We start from the raw sequence: 20,553 nt of genomic DNA, 5'->3' as shown, positions 1-20,553 counted from the left end.
AACAAGCATTTATCGAGGCCCTACTCCACGCTATCCTCCTACTGAGGGGTCCACAGGCTTCTCTTTGTTCTATCCTTTTAGGAACAGATCCGTCAACCTGGCTACCATTTCCAACGCCCACTCACAATTCATCGGGTGATTCCTAAGCAGCCGTGTCCTCATGCTGACACGTGTCCCCAGCACTGCACACTGCTAACGTCATCCACACCCTGGAGCTGCTCTTACCCTGAGGAAAGAATCCAAAGCACCGTTCTCCATGAACTCCGTGATGATCATGACAGGTCGACTCTTGGTGACCACACCTTCCAGGCGGATGATGTTGGGATGGTCAAACTGACCCATGATGCTGGCCTCACTCAGAAAGTCCCGACGCTGCTTCTCCGAGTATCCAGCCTTCAGCGTCTTGATGGCCACGTAGATTTCCCTCTTGCCCGGAAGTTTCAGACGCCCCTTGTACACCTCTCCGAACTCCCCTGCAACAAGAATGCAATCAGTACCCATTTCCTTCCCCGTCTGTGGAACCACAAGGGCACCAGAGTGGTGGGCACAACAGTGCTCAAAGTGGAATTGCCGTGAAGGCGACAGAGATAGAAAGAGTGTTCTCTCGTTGTGGTGTCCTGATCCCAATCAGTTCGCCGCAAACACAGAGGTTATACTAAAACATGTTCCTTGCCTCGGTTCTTCAAAATAGCTCGGGTAACTAAAGGGAAATTTCAGAGTATATATGAGTTTGTTTTCCCTCACGTTTGGTTTTTCATTTGTGTCCCAGCTGAATAATCGAAATGAAACGGTCAGTTTCACTTTGGCAGATCATAATTCATTTTTAGCAGAGCCTGACGCAAGAACATCCAAGGGGCTAGGGGATATGTACGGGTTCTTTAGTGCTCTGAATGAGATGTACAACATTTATGTTCCTACACTGCCCTGAAAACTTCTGTGTCTACTGGGTCCCCCGGAGAGCGGACCCTGAGAAGTCAGGAAGGGAAGTTAGCAGACACTGTGCAGGATCGAAGGGGAGGAAGGAGGGTTGGCCAGAGTCCCAGATCACAAAGCAGACCTGACCTTATGAAAAGAAGAAAGGAGGGAGCAGGAAGGAATGAATAAGGAGAGCTCCAGATGGCCATGCAGACCGGGCTGAAGCAGGCCTGTCAGTTTCATCCACCCCTGGAGCGTTCCAGAATAAAGAGCACCCACGCGGGGAAGGCCCAGGCCCTAGCCTCCCACCGTGCTCGGTCACTGGCCTGGGCTGCCGGGACGAGCTGGCCCCTGGCGGGAAGGCCGAGGCTGGTCCCGAAGGTGCCCCAGCTGGGGCTGGCAGCTACCTGTATTCCTGGCAGCTGAAGAGCCAAGTGGTTTCTCCGAGCAAACGCGAGTGGTACACCTCCATGGGTGCCGCAGCACTTAAGCATTTGTGCAGTAAAATCACCCGGAGTAAAAACAATTCTGGTGACACTATTTCATAGCTGCTTAAAAAAAAAAAAATCTGTTGAATCCTGTTAAACATGCTCTCAAAAATTATTCTACTCTTTAGCTTGGCTTTGTAACTTCCAGCTCTTCCATGTGAAGCAGTTTTAGCATCTACTTGCAAGTACGTCAGTGACATGTGTGTCAAAAGCCTGATGGGGAGACTCCTGGCTTTCTGCTGGTGGAGGGGGGTCAGGGAGAGACTTCCGCTTTTATCTTTAGTTTCTGGAAGAAAACAATGGACCCAACTGTGAGCAGAATCTGTTGCTGGCCAAAGGAGAAAAGCAAGTTAACATCTCTGTGATTTGGTTGGGAGTTCCCTTTGTTTGTTTTCTCCTGCAGAAGTCATTGGAAGGAAGCTGCAGAAAAAGGGCTTTTTATACAAAACTGCTCCAGAGTCTGGGGGACTTGTTGGAAGCTAGGGCTGGAGTAGAGGTTGGCTCAAGCACCATTAGGATGATTTCAACGCGGAGCTTAAGGCATAGATCATGTGTGACACTGGTTTCGACATTAATCAAATGCTGTTTTGGTGAACTGCTTGAGGTCAGACTAAGTCTCATTCATGTTCCTAGCTTGTAGGACCCACTGTGGTGCCTGGTATGGGGTAGGCATGCCCATAAAAAGTGGGGGAGCATATTTATTACTACCTGTTTGGCTTCTGCTTTGTCTGTTCTTGGGTTATAACCTGTTGGAGACTCTATCTCTGTTTTATCCAAAAAAAAAAAAAAAAGGAAGTACCAGTATTTAAATTTCTTATAAAAGATTGTTTACTGCAGCATTTTCTTCTACAGCAAAACACTGTATGCCCATAACCAGGGAAATGGCTGGAAAATGACACATTCATCCTGTGGAATGCCATGAGCTACCGAGAACTAGTAGATGAGTCATACGTCCTGACTTGTATTGTTAAATGGGGAAGAAAAGGAAAGGAAGCTACAGAATGTGAGTGCAGTTTGTAGCCAAACAGAGTGTGTGTGGATGCAAAAGAAAAACAATGGAAAAAAATCTACATAAAACTATTTTTAACTTAAAATTATTTTTAAAAATGGTTGCCCTACAAGGTGGGAATAGGAGTGGGGAAGTAAAGTTAGTAAACTTAATTTAGCTCCTTTTACGTTGTTTGACTTGTTGCAATAAGCATTACTTTTGTTATTCAACTGAGTAAAATTTTCTTAAAAGTGCTCCACAACAGGAACCTGTCATATATATGTATGTATGTATGTATGTATGTGTACGTATATGTGTGCATATAGTATGTGTATATATGTGTACACACACATACATGTGTCTATAAATATACATATATGTGTGTATGTATGTATGATCTATAATATGTGTGTATAGATATTAAATCCATCCTTCTGACACCCTGACATAGGAAGTATTCAGTAACCATGAGCTGCATGAATACAAATTGCATATTTGATAAGTATACCGATTGAAGAATATTGGTTAGTATTTCTTCCTTATTGCTATAATACTGAGTTACATTTTCTTTTAGTAAAAAGATGGAAGTTGAAGGCAAAGATATGGTAACATTTCTTCTTGGAGGAGATACGACATCAATATCTATCGACCACCTACTATGTGCCAGGCAATGTGCTAGGCTCTTTGCATGCCTTATCTCAGTTTATCTTTGCAGCACCCTTGTGAGTCGGGTGTTATCATGCTCATTTTACTCGTAAGGAAACTGGGGCACAAAGAAAACATGCCCCAAGCCCCCAGCTGCGAGTCAGAGCCAGGGATGCTGTCCAAGCCCACCCCTTTTCCTGCCATACTGCCTCTTGGTAGGTATGCTCACTCAGCGGTGTCGCAGGGAACATACCCATGTGGATATGGAGTCACAATCCAGGGACCACTGTGCCCCAACAGTGCAGTCACCGTCACGGCAACTCATATGCAGGGAACTGAAAATGCAGTAGGACTATCTCCTAGACAGATCTCACGTTCACTGAAACTTCCTGCCTGGGAGTCAGGTGGGGTCAGAATATTTAGGAATCAGAATATTCATCAATTTCTACATTAGTGTGTGGAGTTTGGAAAGGCTCCAGGGGAATCTGATGTCCTCTCCCCCCCCCCCCCCCCCACACACACATGGGACCACCACCAATGGTTCCCAAAGTTGGCCACCCACTATAGGGGAGCAGGTGCACTTCATATAAAGTATAGAGTAGAGGCCTGGTCCCCCCTCTAAGAACTCTGATTCGCTTGTCTGGGTGCACCCTGAGCCTGGACATAGTTAAGGATCAGCTACACAATTTATGGGTCAGACCGAGGTGCCAAATGAAACTGAAGGACTTCTCATTCAAAAATTATGAAGGATTTCAAGACTGGGAGAGCAGTGCATTAAACTAAATGTGGGCCCTTTTGGACATGGGGCCCAGGGTGGTGACCCGTGAAGATGGGACTGGCTGCCCAGAGTGTTTTGATGTGCAGCCAGGTTGAGTGCCACAGGCCTAAAGCACCCAAGCATATTTCAAATGGATCGGGGGAAGTGCCAAAGGCCCCAGAATACCTGGACTTTATCACTGCCACTTTGAATCCCTTGGAAAGCAGCGCCTGTGTACAGGCTGCCTCTCACAGCACAGGGCCTGCCACAGAGTGTGGGCTTCATAGACATGAATGAAAAGAAAGAACAAGAAAAGGAAGAAACCAGTGAAGGTGTGGCTTTGGCAAGCTCTATCTACACAGAACAGTGTGGCTCAAACTACTTTCTTAACTGACAAATGTTAGTTCATTGTCTAATCTTTGTGGCTGACTGGTATCCGAGTGTAGTGCTTCTACTACTTGAGCTTTAAATTGTATCCTCTGCGCCGGTTGCATCACATAGGTCTTGAAAATTATGAAATAAAAATGTGCTCTCCTGAGAAGATTTTCAGGGTAGTGAAACCACTCTGTCTGAAACTGTCATAGTGATATGTGTCATCATACATTTGTCCAGGGCCATACAGTATACAACCCCAAGAGTGAACCCTCATGTAAAGCATGGACCTCGGGTGATAATGATGTGTCAGTGTAGGTTTATCTACCAAGGTACCACTCTGGTGGGGGATGCTGATAGTGGGTGACACTGTGCATGTGTAGAGCGAGGAGTATATGGGAAATCTGTGTACCTTCCACTTGATTTTACTGCAAACCTAAAACCACTCTAAAAAAATATAGACTTTAAAAAGATGTGCTGTTCTTGGGTAGCTTGTAATGGGCTTTGTACTCAGTCACTTTGTAGTCCCACTATGGTGGGAGTGGCGTGACTGCTCCCAGGAATTTGCTCTGCAGTCATGGGAAGCAGTGGCTTCATACTGATTCTGTAAAAATAGCTCCTTTCCTGTCTGGCAAAGAAATGGCTTCATATTCTCCAAGCCCAGAGGTTTTCAAAGTACCCACTTGCAAAGGAAGCCACTTAGTCCACAGTTCTCACTCAGAGGCTGTGCTCCACCCTCTCATTAAGTGGCCCCAGTGCTAGGGGAGGAACTCTGGCAGGGAGTGGAGGAAGCAGCTCCTATCTATGCCAGCCTGGCCATTCGACTTGAGGGGCATGTCTCCAGGCTCAGCTTCCTCAGCTTTACACAATAAAAAGAAAGGACCAACCATGGGGGCTTCCTCACAGGGTGTCAAGTCTCTGAGAAAGTGCTTTGTGCTTTTTGTAGTGCAACTACAAACTGTGATGACACATGTGGGCAGCAATTTAAGACAAGTCAGGGATAGGGGCATGAGTGTGGTGGTGCGTGGGTATGGGCTCTGGAAGAGAAAAAGGTGGAAGAGCAGGTATCTGAAAACTGAGGGGGCCCAAGACAGAGGGGTAGTGGGGAAGGCCTGCTGCCAGGTATCTGGGTGTGGAAGGCATCCCCAGATAAGCCTAGGGCACTAAAGTGTGAGGGCTCTGGCCCTCTAGCACCACCATACCCTCATAGGGAGTGGAAGTCAAGGCCTACTGCCATTATTAGTAACGGAAAACCAAGGGTTGGTGTGGCTTACCATCTGAGAGACTCTGTCTCCTTGATCTTTGACTTCAGGTTCATATATCATTCTCAAGAAACTATTTTTGCTTCTTGACACCTTTCCTGTAATTAGGGCCAGAACTTGCTGTCTGTGATGCTTTGATTTGCCATGATCTGAGCTCTAAAGAGCTTGCTTCTACATGAGTTCCAAACCACGGCCATACATTTTTCAGTTTTTGATAAAAATTCGTAATACCTAAAAATATTCTCAACAAATCAAGCATTAACATCATATTTAAAATAGATGCTTATAGGAAATGACTGGGTAGTGGTTATGGTTGATTCTTTCTACGCAGATCTGACAGTAATTGTAGCCAGCCTAATTTTTTCTTCTAGCTGGACTTTGATTGGCAGGCATCTTTGCAGATGACCTTAGAACCTCTTCTACCGCCAAATCTCCCTTTGGGTAAGACCTCGCTCCAGCTTCAGGCCAGTCTGGGGGCCAGGGGCTCTCAGCACTGGTTCTCAAGGTGTGGTTTCTGCCCAACAGCATCAGAATCACCTGGGAACTTGTTAGAAAATGCAGATTCTGTAGCTCTACCTAGACCTTCTGGTTCAGAAGCTCAGCCCGGTGACAGGAGTTTTAATATGCCTCCAAGATGATTCTGATGCCTGGCTCAAGTTTGAGAACCTTGGCGCTCCAGGCTGTCAGCTGAGGGTAATTTAGCCAGTTCCCACAACTGTCCTCCAGACAGCTACTGATATAATTCCCTACAAGTTTTCAGCTCCTTGCCAGATCCTCTTTCCTACTTTCCTTGACAAAATGAGGAAGAGAGAAAAAGTGGTTCAGCAGCATTAAATGCCTCAACTATTATATATAAAATCAGAAGGAAAGAATTTTCAATTTTTGAAAATGAAACATCCAACCTGCCAGCAGGTATTTCAAGCGGTGGCTGTTGGCTATGTGCAGTGCAAATCTACACACAATTGGACTCTTTTTTTTTTTTAGCAGCATTTTGAAGTCACAAACTGCCTTGGGGGAAAAAAAGGAAAGCAGAGCTTCTAGTTACTAATTCAAGCTTCCACCAGAAAAGGAACTTTTAAAGAATAAATTTAAACTAGGTTTTAAAAGTGAGATTTCCAGCCTGTTTTATCACACTAGCCCATGCAAGGTAAGTAGGTTATGGCTAAACCAGGGATAGTAAAACCATGGCAGGCAGTCAGCTACCTCCTAACCCTGCACCCAGGACAGACATTCCTTATCGATCACAATATTCCTATTCCTCCTTTTCAGCAGAGCTCCCCAGGTCCCCATTACCAGGCTACTGGCATTAGCAGATGAGATGGAACCTGCTCGACAGCCATGATGTCCACGATACTTAATATGGTGAGAGCGAACTGATTTTCTCTTTTCTTATAGCTGTTTGTGGTCATTTGACAACTGCCCACCAATAGATGACATTAGTTGCATAATGTAAGCAAGCACATATAGCTGAACGTGCTAAATATCTTGATCCTCATCGTTATCCTTCTTAAGGTCGGTAACTGGTCATACTAGAGGAGGAGGACTGGAGGATGGAAGAACTTGCTTTCCCCAGGGAATGTGAGGTGCCTACCCCATGGGCATGATGAATTCCAGGATAGTATCATCATTGCCAGCAAGGAGGTGTGCATATTCCAAACTCCCTGAGTTTACCATCAGAAGTAATGTCCCTGTGTACTCAACAGCTCTTTTCCAGAATAGTAACTGAATATTGGTAGGTATCCAATAATGGTAGGTAGGTGGGGGTTATGTTCCTCAGACCTAGATCACTTGTGTATGGGTTTCAATTCTTGCTTTATTTTTCACTCAGCTGGCAGCACAATTTTGGCAAGCTATCCTCTGAGTGTTGATTTCCTCACCAGGTTAAACACACACACACACACAAACACACACACACACCCTACCTCACATTAAGGGAGCAAAGTGAGACAATGCTTGTATGTCCATAGTGAGTGTTCAATATATGCCAGTTACCTTAATTATAATTACTTAAGACATCTATCTGATTTCCTTTTCTGGAAACCCTTCTGTTGTGACTCTTATCCAATATTGAGGCCATCCTCATGCTGCCTACCCTCACTTCGAACAAGCCCAGGAGAGTCAGGCTGGCAGGTGGCCTTTCTACCAAAGCACCCCCCGAGAAACCCATCTTCTTCGAAGACGGAACCAGTGGGCCTTCTGGTCCCATTCCCAATCTGTGCACATCACAGATTCCCCTCCACAGCTCTCTTCATGCAGCCCTCTCCCCTTAAACCTGCCCCTCTCTCACAAAAAAGTGATCTGTGGAAATGCTGAATTGGCAGCTGCTAGAGTCAGAGGAGGAGATTTATTAATAAAATGCAATTGCCATATCTTCCTCCAGACGCCACCCTCTAGTGTCACCTCTACCTACATTTTCAGGTACTTGACAGTCATGATCAGGGATGCTACACAGGTTACACACTGCACAGCCCAGACTGCCATTCATGCCATAGAGCCCAATTATAGATGGCACCCTGCTTTACGCTCTGGGTGAATCTATGGATCAAACTGATCAGAATTAACCAGTGCATTGGAGATGGCCTGTGAGATGGCTCCTATGAGTAAAATTCATGGTTACAAAGATCTGATATTTTCTAAAGACACTAGAGGCCTGTGGCCCTCTCTGAAGAGACCAGTGATATCTATTATCTGCAGCAAGGGTGAAAGGCTGGACATCATCCCACTGGGCCACTTCTGGAGTGCCAAGTGACTCAGGACCCTTCACCTCCCTCTGGGTTTTCTCCATTCTCCTAAGCTCTTCCAGTTCCCCAAATTTTCCTCCCTGCTCTACTCTCCTCCCAAGGACCCACTCTCATTCAACCATATGCAACAAACATTTGATGGAACATCTGAGTGCAATACCAGGCCAGGTGCGAGACTAACAAAAACCCTGAGGTTGCATGGCCGTCATGGAACTTTGAGGGTGATGATGAAAGACAGGCAGCTAATTGCATGATAGTTAATGAGTTCATCATCGCTCAGTCTTCTTGGATGCTATCATATCCAGGTCATGGTTACTTTGTCCAACATCTCCAACAACTTGAGAAGACCTGGGCAGTTGTTGCAATTTATCAGCTTCAGTACCTAGACTTGACTCTACTGGCCTTCACTCACATGCATGACCGCTACCCCCCCACCCAAGTGTTTAACTGGAGGCCACAACCTCCATGTAGCATCTCCCCCGCCATCAGCTCCATTCACCATGTTTGGATACATTCGGGTTTAGATCTGTTTAGATACTTGAGCACCTCCTACCACCTCCATTCCAGCGGCGGCCATTTCAAACATTCCCCACACTTCCAAGCAAAACCCCATAACTGGTCTCCATGCTTCCGAAGATTCACTCACCCTTTCTCATCACCTCCTTCCAGTCGAATCCAGATATAGCGTCTATCAGATTCATGTCCCCAGAGCCTCATTCTTATCACCTAGCCTGCTCAGGCACATACCGTACCTAAGACTCACCATCCTCCCTCTATAGGATAAAATCCATACCCAAGCTCCTGGAACTCCAGGTCTCAGCCTAATTCCCCAGACTCCACACTTGCTACTTACCCTCAGGAAACACCCCCTTGTCAGCCTTCTCTCCCTGTTCTCAGGATGTGCCAATGGAGTGTCAGCCTCCATATCCTCGGGGGCCCCTAAGGTCTTTTTCCCCTGGATTCTCTCCTGCCCTCAAGCCTCTTCCCCCATCTCCAGGACTATCTGTCCCCTGGGTCCCTTGTCTTAGCTGTCAATGGCCCACCACCCTCTTGTGGAATGGCACTGTGTGTTTGTTAAATGATAACTCCTATAGGGCTGGGGTTGTTAGGCATCATGCATTTCCCAGCATCCACCACAGTCTCAGGGACAGGATCAATGTTTGAACTCTAAACTCAATCCCTTTTGCAATGATCACAACCCACTCCTTGCGTTCCACACTCAGCAGGCATAGGCAGGTTCCTCTGCATCCTCTTGAAATAATCTTGCACAGCCTAGAAGGTTAGGATGTACTAGAAAGTGTTCTACTATCAGCTCTATAGAAAGCAAAGAAACAAATACCTTCCATCTGTAATATTTGCCAATTCCCACTGTGTAAATACTCCTAACTGGGGCTGGGGTCGCCCTACCAACACGTATCACAAAACACCAGGCCAGAAAGAACTGTACACCATGGGCCCTTGCGAGGCAGTGCCAGCTGGCTCCAGCATCCTGCTGCTAGAAGGTCATATTCATTTCTCTCCTTAAATCATGTAATTTTCCTCTTCTGTCATTGTCTCATTCCCTAATGAGTTTCACAAAAGCTTGTTCTTTTTCCTAGTTTTCATCCTTGAAAGCTCAGGCCAAAGGTTATCTTCTCTGTGGAAGCCTTCCTGATGTCCACACCCATTTCCAGAACAAGGAACCCAACATAGCTCTGCGTTGGCCCAACATTGTGTACACGCCCATGTCATGGATGGCGTGAAACAGTGAACACACTACCGGCCTATTTCCCAGTAAGATTGCCAGACCTCTGGGGAGGGGAGAGGATTGTTGTTTTGTCATCTCCAGAACCCCACATCCAGCATGTAGGAAGTATTCAATAAGGGCTTGTGGGGCGGGGGGGTGCGGTTGTGGGGAGGAAGGTTACACAAGCAGGGGAAGGACGAATGGCTCTGAGTCTTCTTTTCCTTTGTCATTACCATCTGCAACCCAGTGTTTGCCCCCTGATCCCAATTGGCCAGGAGGCTAAGAGCAGTATTGCCAATAACACTGTATAAATATTAACTTACAAAATTCTTTTCTTTTTAACTTGACCTTCACACCAGCTCTCTTTTAGCACAAAGTGAAGCCAGTCTCAGCGAGGTGGGGTGTGGAAGAAGCAGGAGTAGAGAGAGAGAGGAGAGAGAAAGAACTGGAGAGTGGGAATTGATTCCAGCTAGGAGTGTCTTCTGTTAAAAACTGCATCGCGTTACACATAGTGAATTAATATCCACAGGGATTAGCCCCAGAATTTCTGGATCATAAGGAGATGAGTGTCTGGTAGAGGGTGGTCAGCAGCGACCAGGCACAGTCTTTACCCTGTGCTACTGGCCATCTTATAAACTGCTAAATGTATCGATCGCTCCCTACTACTGGGTGAGCCATGGACAGGACTGACCTTCTCTGAGCAAGATGCACAAACACAGCGGCAGCAACAAAGCTACACAAAAATGGAAAGTGAAGGATGGAGCAGGGCCATTGAATGTCCCTTTATAGGCATCTAGCAGTTGGTGAGCTCACCCCAAATTGTCACTCCCCGGCAGGGTCATAAAGTGAGAAGGCTCTTTACTCTTCTCCTGACAAAGGCGGGAGGGGGCTGGTGTGCACTCTCTGGGGTGAAATGCAGTCCAGAACACATCGCTCTAAGCACATGACATAAATAACAACATTAAAATCACTAGCACCATTACCACATGACATAACAACAATTAATAATGTGGGGAAACAGGGTGCAGGACTGGAAGCATGCCTCCCCAACACTCTTTCAAGTTCACTGGAGAAATCTGAGCCCCTATGAGTAATCCAATTTATCTGGTATCCAGCCTTCCAAGGCATGATCCTTAAATATGTCAGCATCTAAGGAGGAAGAGAAAATTATCTGCACAGAAGTGAAAGTCGTGGTTCAGTAACATATTTAATGAAAGTCAATGGGAAATATGTATAGATTCATGTGGATCAGATTATGGCCACCCGGCTGGAACTCCTCTGGGGGTGGGGAGCGGGGAGAGGTGTGTCCTGACAGGGACAGTCCTAGCAGCCACCACAGAGATGCTATGAAGGCGGAACTCTTTAAGAGAGAAACCAGAGCATGAAAATGGTGGCCCTAATGGGGCAAGCTTTCAAATGTGACTTCCAATTTCACAGATGGCTTTTTGACCCCTTAGTGCATTAAGAGACGCAGTGAATGGAAGGATAGTGGCTTTCCCCCTAAAGATAATATACGAAGTGGCTGTCTATAAGACTTTGACTAAGCATATTTTATCGTGTTAAAATGTTACTGGAAGAGGCAACTCCATGGATCTCCAAATATTGATATGAATAAAGCACTTCTGAACGCAGGAACTAAAACGAAGACGACATCATATGAATGAGGAAAGCTTGAACAATGGTTGATAAGAATTGAAGGAGGAGAAAAGACAAAGAATGTCATAGAAGACAATAAAAGTAGGAAAGAGGACACAAACCAAACACAATTTTAAGAAGATTCAAAACAGGTAGGTAGCAGAGGAGACATAAAGAGACTACTTATGAAGTGATGATATTTTGGGATATCTTACTCATTGACATTAATAAGGCTGGGTCCATTGCCAAATTGACTCAACTACTGATCCATTAAGGAAAGATGAAAATTCTAGGTCAGTCTTTAGGTAGGATCTCCTGAGAGCATGTCAGGTAGTTAGCTCTCTGCTGGGCTGGGTTTCTATTCCAATGCAGTAAGATGGATGAAAGCACACATGTTTCTCAGAAGTGAAATCTGTCTTGGGTTACTGTCCATATCATAGTTCTTTTTATAGGAAATACATTATGGGTTGGTTTTCTTCTGGAAACAGTGGTCCTTCTTCAATTGATCGTGATCTGTCTCTAAATACGTGCAAGTAGGAAAAGGAGAACTGAAAGTTTGGGAAGAAATCTTGATCCAGAGCCATGGAGATATTATCAGTGAGTGAGACACTAAGTTTTCTAAAAATTTGTTTCTTTCAAAGTCTTCTCAGTTATGCACCGTGTATCTCTCTTTCTACCCACATTTGGTAGTCCATTTCCAGAGCTATGCCTGAATCTTGTGAAACTACTGCTGACTTCTCTGCAACACCAGTCATGCTTGGTCACCATGATCAAGGTCCCCAAAAGATCCTAGACATACATTGTAGATGATTCAGACTCATATTCTGGGGAGAAAGATGTTAAAAGCTCTTTTCCCAATGGGATGACTTTTTATGCTGAAAGAGAGCACCTAGAATGGTGGTAAGAAGTTTGGACACCAAGAGAACAGAAACGAGGGGAGGGGAGAGCCATACCTGCTCCGATGACCTCTTCGATTTTCACAAAAGATACATCAATCTCCTTGGCAAACTCCCGGACAGCTTCGTTGGGGTCCTCATAAGTGAAGGGGTCAATGTAGATCTTCATCCCTGGGGAGCCTTATTAGAGGAGATAAGCAGGGTTAACATCCCAATGAGGACACGGTGCGGTCAGTAAGTCCTGGCTGCTGTCCCCAGCAGTAAGGGTATGGCCGGGCGGGTCCCCCCTGCACACCAGACTGCCTCTCTGTGCCTTGTTGGGTCTTCCTAGCTCCCTTCCCTCTGGGCCACACTAGCTTGGCTCTCTGTCCTCTACTTCTCCTCCATATTTTCTTCTCCTTTTGAGCTCTTGATGAAATGTGGAGCAGATTACTTATAAGTGACAGATCGGGACCAGTTCCCACACTGAGCGCTCACAGAAGGCAAAGAAACTGATTGATGCCAACCAAATGCATTAGCAGAAAAGCGGTGGTAAAATGGTAGGGTAGATATCAATATTTATCAACTTGACAACTTTTCTGAGTGGAGGCCACCATTAAGGTTATAACTGACGGCTGTGGCCAAGGCTGCAAGAGGGATGAGGATGGATTAAAAAAAAAAAGAAGAAGAAGAAGAAGAAAAAGAAGAAGGAGAAGGAGAAATTGCTATTAGAAAAATCTCAAGTTAGAAGTGTCAAGACAGAATTACCAGAAGAGAAAACATGAAGGGAAAAGCTTAGAAAATACTCATGGAGAAAAGAGCAAAGTCTAGAGAAAAAAAATGAGGTGGAATGAAAGAAAAATGGTAATGAACGCCCATGCCTTCAGACACATTGAAGTATGAAAAACGAATGAAATGGTGAATGAGAAATACAAAAAGGAATATAGACTTTGTCACTGATGTTTACAGTGGCAAGATAAATAGGTGTGCATGGGGACAAAACAAGAGAATTGTCACTGCAGAAAAAATATATTCAAAAAAGTGGAGGAGAGAGGACACAAAAAAGGAAATGGAGCCCAAGAAGCAAATGGATTCACTGACGATGTAATTTTCAGAGTGTCTGATGTGTCATTAGGCAAAGTATAGACACTGTTTCCTCGGTGGTGGTGTGGTGGGCAGGAGAGGACTTTGCAAAGGAAACCACACGGTGTAGCATGGCATCCTTGTGAAGAGGAGGCATTCTCCCTGCCTGCTGCTCCTGTCTGGTCGGTGAAAGAGTCAGGTCAGCAGGACAGGCAGGTCTGGAGAGGCCCATGTGCCGAGCACCCATGACTGGGACCCAAGTCTGAGGCAGTCTTCCAGGTTCCCCGAGCACCACCCCCGCTCACCCCCACTGCGCCTCATCTTGCTGACTCCCAGCCCTGTCTATAAGCAGGGTCTAGTTCTGACAGTTTTCATCCCCCCAAACTCTGAGGACCCTACAGCTGCCCCCCCCCCTCCGCCCCACCAAATTCATGTTGCTTTGGTCATAATTCAGGCAAGGATTAAAAGTACTAGAATAAAATCCAGAGGGAGAAGGAAGATACAGAAAGAAGTGAAGTGGATTTTTTTTTAAGTCAGAGAGAGAGCCAGGTCCCATGCCCTGAAGAACTATTCTTTCTGAAAGATAGTTCATTCTCAGTCAAGAAAACCCACTCTTAGCATGCTAGCCTGCTTGCTTGAGGATGGTCAGCAGCATGCTGGAATGCTCCGTGGAAACTTGGGGATGACAACACGGACTTTGGAATCAGCTGGCTGAGATTTGGACCAAGCAAACAGAGAGATCCTCACTTGTATGAAGAATGTTCTAATCCCTGCAGAATGTGGCAGGGAGGGAAGAGAGAGGAAGAGACAGAGACAGAGAGAGAGAGGTGTTTCACTTTGCGAACAGTGGATTAAAAGGATAGTAGGGATGGAGGTCATCTCTTTTTCACTTGGTATGAAGAACAAGTGAAGAGCAAGAACGTTTGAAACCAGACTGAAGTGTCTAACGAAACCACGTCAGCAGCTCCAGGCAGCCATACTTTGGGCTCCACCAAAAGCGACCCTTGGGACAAGGTGCTGAGAGCCAAGTGGCTTATCTGAAAGATGGCCCCGAGCAGTACCTGCAGGTGAGTGGGGAAGTGAGACTGGGCAAAAAAGTCTGCCTAGAAAAAGTGTGCTCTCAAGCCACTTCCCACTGTGAGTAGCCGAAGCAGGCTTAAGTCCCCCAGGGAAAGCTCTGGGAGTTGGTGTGTGTGCCCACATGCTTCAGAGCTGGCCTGCCCTGGGTGGAGGGAGCTCCAGTCTTACCACCCAAGTTCCCATCAGCCTCTGGTGGGGCAGCTGCACAGGTGAGCAGGGAGCCTCCGTGGCCAGAGAGAGCTTTTAGGTGAAGAAACACGGATGTGGCAGGTGGAAGTTGGCCAGCGTGAGCTGAAGGGGTGAGGGCAAGAGGTGAGGCAACAATAGAGCCCCTCAAAATGCCAAGTAGACAGCAGGTTAGTGTCAACAACCTGTAACGTTCCCCGAATTCTGTACCATGCAGAGAGGGGAGGAGGCTGAGACCCAGATGCTGGGGCCAATAGGCGAGGACAGAACCCCAAAGCCTCTTACTAGCCTGGCATAACACAGCAAAGCCACATCCATCTCTTAGAACAGGCTTCTCCTCTGCCAGTGGGGAAGCTAGCACCTCCCTCCCACGGCGACTATGATATTACAGAACATATTGCAAGTGACATACCCAGCACGGTGCCTGATGTTTTCGGGGAGGGCTCACACGCTGACGTACTCATGATGATTATCAGTAAATGGTTCTAGGAAGTGTTTGGGGAGGTAGGATGAGGAAGCAAAGTGGGGTGGCCAGTGGGGGAATGTAAGCCACTAAGAGTTATATTAGTTACTTTAAAAATAACCACCTTGTTATTTTAGATCAAGGGCTTTTAAACGATGTATGCTAAGCTGTCCTACAGGAACTCTTCCACAAAGACTAATTAAACAATCTAGAATGTGCAGTAATGAATGGTTTGCAAGTACAGACACATATAAGGATGAATGAGAAAGGATTCTGAGTTAATGAGCTTTACAGATAGTAGCCCCCCTCGGTTCTGGGAAGGACCTACTCCCGGAGGGGAACGGTCGGCTCATCTGATGCCGCTGGCGTTCTTTCAGGCCAAGAATAGGCGACCAAGTGCACCAAGGGGGGAGAAAGTTCACACTTCAATGATGAGTGTGGCTTACTTACACCGACAGGCTTGCTACCTTGTTGACTTGTAGAATTAAGGAATGGGGGTGGAGGGGGCACGTGTGCAATGTCACGGCTGTTCTGAGGCCAGGGTTCTGACTGTCAGTGAAGCCCTTCACAAGCAGCAAGAGGGGGCCATACGGAAGAGCCTAGGAGGGCTGATGCAATGTGCTTCTGTGCAACAGTAGGAATCATGACTTGTTTTCCCTGAAATTGAAGATACCATCGTCACGTCGAGGAAGGGAAACTGGAATCGAAAGTCTACCAAACGGCTTAGAATCGGTGCTTTTCTCCTGATGAGGAGGGTCCCGGCCTAACTCCTCCGGCTGGGGGCAGGGATCCGGGGCTCAAAATCAGGAAAGTGATTTGGCCGAGTACATGCAAAGAAGGGCGCCCCTGCATCTACCTCATCCCGGAATAACACAGCTCTCCACACTCCCTCCTGCATTACCGCTCGGATTTCTCAAGTCCCTGAAGATGATGAGAAAGAAAAAATGCCTTCAGCTAGGCGGAACAGGTCATTTGTCTTTTGGCTCATTTTGTGTTTCTGCATAAATCCTGCATCAGCCTGTTCCTGCTCCCACTTGCCAGTGAGCAGTTTTTAATTATCAGGAAAATGGTATTTAGTGCAATGAATCACCAGACAGTGAACAAGGAATTCAAGTCAGCTGCCGAGTCAGGCACAGCCAAACATTTGGAGACGGGGCTCAGAAATTGTTCTCAGATTATGAGTGTTGGGGAAATATTATCAGTGGTAGTAATAATAATATCAGATGCAATATAGCTCATAATATAAGGCATTTTAGAATGCTCTGTAGGGTGTTTCACATTATTATTATTGTTAATATTACATATTTATAATAGTTAACAGTTACCAATTGTTTTCTTATTTTTAACATAGGTTCCATACCTTTGGCACAAAAGTCGTATGTACGGATCTAAACATCTGATTGCTAGTGTCTTGAGAGAGAGAAAAAAACCTTCAATTTTATAGTCTTCTAATCCACTCATTTCTATAAACAACTCATTTGCAGGTATGTTTGTTCGTTGACCCCCAAACCCACTTATGCTATGGCTGGGGAGGGGGTGCAGCCTGGACTGCCTCAAGCTCTAAAAGACCACGGTCCCAGGAAATTAGCCAAATCTTACTCATGAACCAAAGCTTTAGGCAGAGAAGTCTGGGGAGAAATGACTTAGCCACTATTCAGAGCTTTCTTGAGTGGCACAGAGCACTCCTGCAAGCAGAAGAAACTCCTGGCCATTGTTAGAGACCCTACATCAGTAGACTGGGGGCTCTCAAAAGCAAAGTGCCTGGGACAAATTCTGGGGATGCTGACAGATGTGTAGAGAGTATCTGAAAAGTCAGTTAGCCCTGCTTGCAAGTGCCAGGATCTCAAGGCTGAGCAGAAGCAGGCTGGGCAAATGCCAGTTCGAATTAGGGGGTGGACCTACGAGGATTAACAGCTGAAGGAGAAGATTGAGTGCTCCTCTTCAACCCTCTCATGCATGCAGAAAGTACAAAATCAGTGCTACGGACATCTTGGGTGTCCATGGAGAGCATGACAGCCTGGGAAGCTTCGGGGGTGCCAGGAAGAGCCTGATGCCCTCCTGCTGGCTGAGGATTCCTAGAATGGCACAGTATGGCTCCAGAGAGGTAGTGATTTAGGTTGTTCCCCGTCACTGATATCTTGTGTCCCAGCAGGTCTGACGGAGACACATGGAAGAGGGAAGTGTGCTTCCTTGTGTCCCACTCCGGATCCAAGGCAGACTTTGTCATCTTTGTGACTCACCTAAATTTGGTCCAGATATCTAACCACAAGCAGGAAGCAATTCAGGGATCTGCACATAAGATCCAATCCCTGGGAGGAACTTCATCCCCAGCTCTGCCTCAGTACATAGATCACCCCTCATCTGTCTCAATGTTGACAGGACACTGTTCTAGTGACTACAGGAGCTATAGGAAAAGAAAAGCCCATGAGGTTCTTCAGATGACGAAGACCTGAAATACTTGGGGAATAGGGCTGGAGAGTCTAGAATCGAGAGCCCACACCCGGAAATGAGCTATCAATGCTGCAGAAACCAGAGAAGGCAGGGGGCTATGGGTGTCAGTGTTCTAGGTCAGAATCATAGAAGGAAGTGCATCCCACGGTCATGCACTGAAGAGGGAGAAGCCTGGAGTATCTAAGGCAAAGCTCAGGGAGAAGCCCACTCTTGTATGAACGAGAAGAGTGTGACCAGCCTCAAGGCAGTGGGAAGGCAGGACCAAGGTGGAAGAGCACTGATGTTCTAGTACGGGAGGGCCTTGACGACTAAACCAAAGGCACTAAGACTGATGCCATCAGACATACAGTGCTGGCCACTGTTCCATCAGCAAGAGAGAGATCCATCAGCCCCGAGAGCCAGGTGTTCCTTTTATTGGCAGGCTGCAGCATTCACATGTATGTCGTGGGGAAGGGGCTGGAGGCTGACAAAACAGCTATGAGGTTGCCGTAGTAATTAAGGTGCAAGATGCAGGGTTTTCAACCAGAGCGCTGCAATGAGAACAACAGAAGAAGCAAGAGCAATTTCAAAGGGAGGATTGATAGCACTTGGTGAGCATTTAAAGACAAGGAATTGAAGAAAGACGAGAAGAATCCAAATCAATGCCAAGACTTCTGGAATAGAGTGGTACAATTAACCAGGTAATGGACTTTGGGAAAGAAAACACATTGTCTGGGGATCCCTGGGTGGCTCAGTAGTTTAGCACCTGCCTTTGGCCCAGGGCATGATCCTGGAGTCCCGGGATCGAGTCTCGCGTCGGGCTCCCTGCATGGAGCCTGCTTCTCCCTCTGCCTGTGTCTCTGCCTCTCTCTCTCTGTCTCTCTCTCTCTATCTATCTATCATGAATAAATAAATAAAATCTTAAAAAAAAAAGAAACCACATTGTCAGGGAATTTTGCACACGTGCTTTTACACCTTGAATACACAGGTGAGATATGCAAGTGCCTAGAAGTCAGTTGTAAAACTCAGAACGGAAACAGAGCTGGACATCTAAATCTGCAGTTGTGGATTTAGGAGGCATATCAGTGGTGGTTGAAGTTGTTGACCTGATAGGCAGTTTCCCGGAGTTAACCTACCAGGAAAGTTTGATGGAAACTAGAAACTATAGTCTGCTCCACCTGATTCTGAAGGCCAACATCAGGGCGATAGGCAGTTTCTTTCAGGAAGGAGCAGAGGTCATGGGTGCCCAGCAAGGGTTTGAGGAAGAATCCAAGAGGGACACCCCCAGGAAGGCAATGATTCAGTGGAAAAGCAGAGGATCCAAGCAGGATCTCCCTCCCTCCTTGTATTTGGCAGTTTCACCACATTTTAAAGTTTCTTTTTAAAACCACAGTGATTGCCTCATATGTGTCTCCAAGAGATGGAAAGTAGACCACAGGTTACTTGCTACTGAGGAAGGTACTTTAGGAAAAAGAGATTAACACCTCCTGCTTCTGGCATCAATGACTAGCACAGGCAGCTCTTTCCAGGCAAGGCCCACTGGTTCTGGGCCATCAAAGTGTCCTTGGGAACCCAAAGGCAACAGCCATAGAGTTGCTCATTAAATTTACTCGCCATTTAATAAGCACCCACTGAAAACTCCACCTCCTTCTGTACCTGGGAGCCTTTTCTCCTTTCGTTATAAGCCCTCATGTATTCATGACCAGTTACTAATGTTCCTGTTACTTCCAGAAGAGGCAATGGGTCCACCTGACCTTCACTCTGGTGCCCAAGGTGATTTCCAGTGGGTTGGCTGCTGGTCCTTTACAGCTCTGAAGTGCATCTACCACCCAGAGTCAGGAAAGCTGGGTGTGGAATCTTAGAGCGAGATGTGTTTCTGGGTCTAATCTAGTCCAATCTCCCACCTGGAGCAGCAGCCCGCTCCACAACATCCTTTACTGGTTGCTCTCTAGCCTGAGCTTGAATGCTTCCAAGAACAGAGAGCTTACTTCCCCACAAAGCAGTCTGGCTCTGTGGTGGACAGCTCCAGTTTGGGTGTGTTGGGGGGAGAAGGGGGGTTCTATACTGAATCCAATGTCTGTCTACTCTGCCCTTTGACTAGATGGTTCCATTTAACCTCATGAAACATGGCAGCACCATCTCCTTTCCTTTGCCATAAAAGCATCATGCTTGATCCCTGCCTGTGTTTCTCCAGTGCCGAATGGGTATTTCCAAGACCCTAAGGTAAGAGACCAAGAGTTGGCACTTTCCACAGGCAGGCTGTTTGTCAATAATGCTCTTCTTGAAATGGGGTCCTCAGAACCAAGGACATCACTGGAGGTGTGTTCTTACTAGCACAGAGGACAGCGTGTCTGTGTATCATCTCCTCTGATTCAGGAACCGGAGTCAGACAGATGTGAGTTTAAATCCTTGTTTTGCAAATCATTGATTCCAAGATTCTGGACAGGTTACCTATCCCCTCTGAGGCTGGTTTTTTTTTTTTTTTTTCACATGCAAAATCTACCTCATGGGGCAGTTATGAGAATTAAATGAGTAAATAGAGGTAAAGTGTTTAACACAGTAAGTACTCAAAACTGGACATTATTTTTACTCTTGTTTTGCATCAGTAACAGTGCTTGGCTTTTCACTCTGCTATATATCACTTATATTAAGCATGTGGTAAACTAAATACCTACACATTTTCACACAAACGAATAGCAAGTCAGGTCTCCTCCTTTCTGTGTTGCTTTATTTTAGTTTTAACCTAAACACTAGATTCTAGATTTATCCCTCTAACATTTCATGTTGCAGATTTCAAATTAGCATTCAAAGCTGTTGGATAGTTCTGAATTTTGATTGTTTTATATGGTGTTAGTTATGCTCTCCAACTGTTACCTACGAACTTGATAAGCATCCCTAGGCTTGCTT

At 46.2% G+C, this 20,553-nt stretch overlaps 1 protein-coding gene across 3 annotated transcripts in view; it reads right to left on the bottom strand.

The window, feature by feature from the left end:
- Window positions 1–20,553, bottom strand: part of EPHB1 (EPH receptor B1) — a 471,107-nt gene that overhangs the window by 55,427 nt on the left and 395,127 nt on the right. For all 3 annotated transcript variants that reach the window (XM_072726912.1, XM_072726913.1, XM_072726911.1), the window contains 2 exons: window positions 12,483–12,605; window positions 226–473 (listed from right to left, as the gene is read on the bottom strand). In XM_072726912.1, the coding sequence (XP_072583013.1) occupies window positions 226–473; window positions 12,483–12,605 (371 nt within the window). The remainder of the gene's footprint in view (window positions 1–225; window positions 474–12,482; window positions 12,606–20,553) is intronic.

This window comes from Vulpes vulpes, chromosome 11 (assembly GCF_048418805.1).
Source record: "Vulpes vulpes isolate BD-2025 chromosome 11, VulVul3, whole genome shotgun sequence".
Classification (NCBI taxonomy): Eukaryota; Metazoa; Chordata; class Mammalia; order Carnivora; family Canidae; genus Vulpes; species Vulpes vulpes.
The sequence above is the reverse complement of the archived record's forward strand: the minus strand, read 5'-3'. Positions and strand labels throughout refer to the sequence as shown.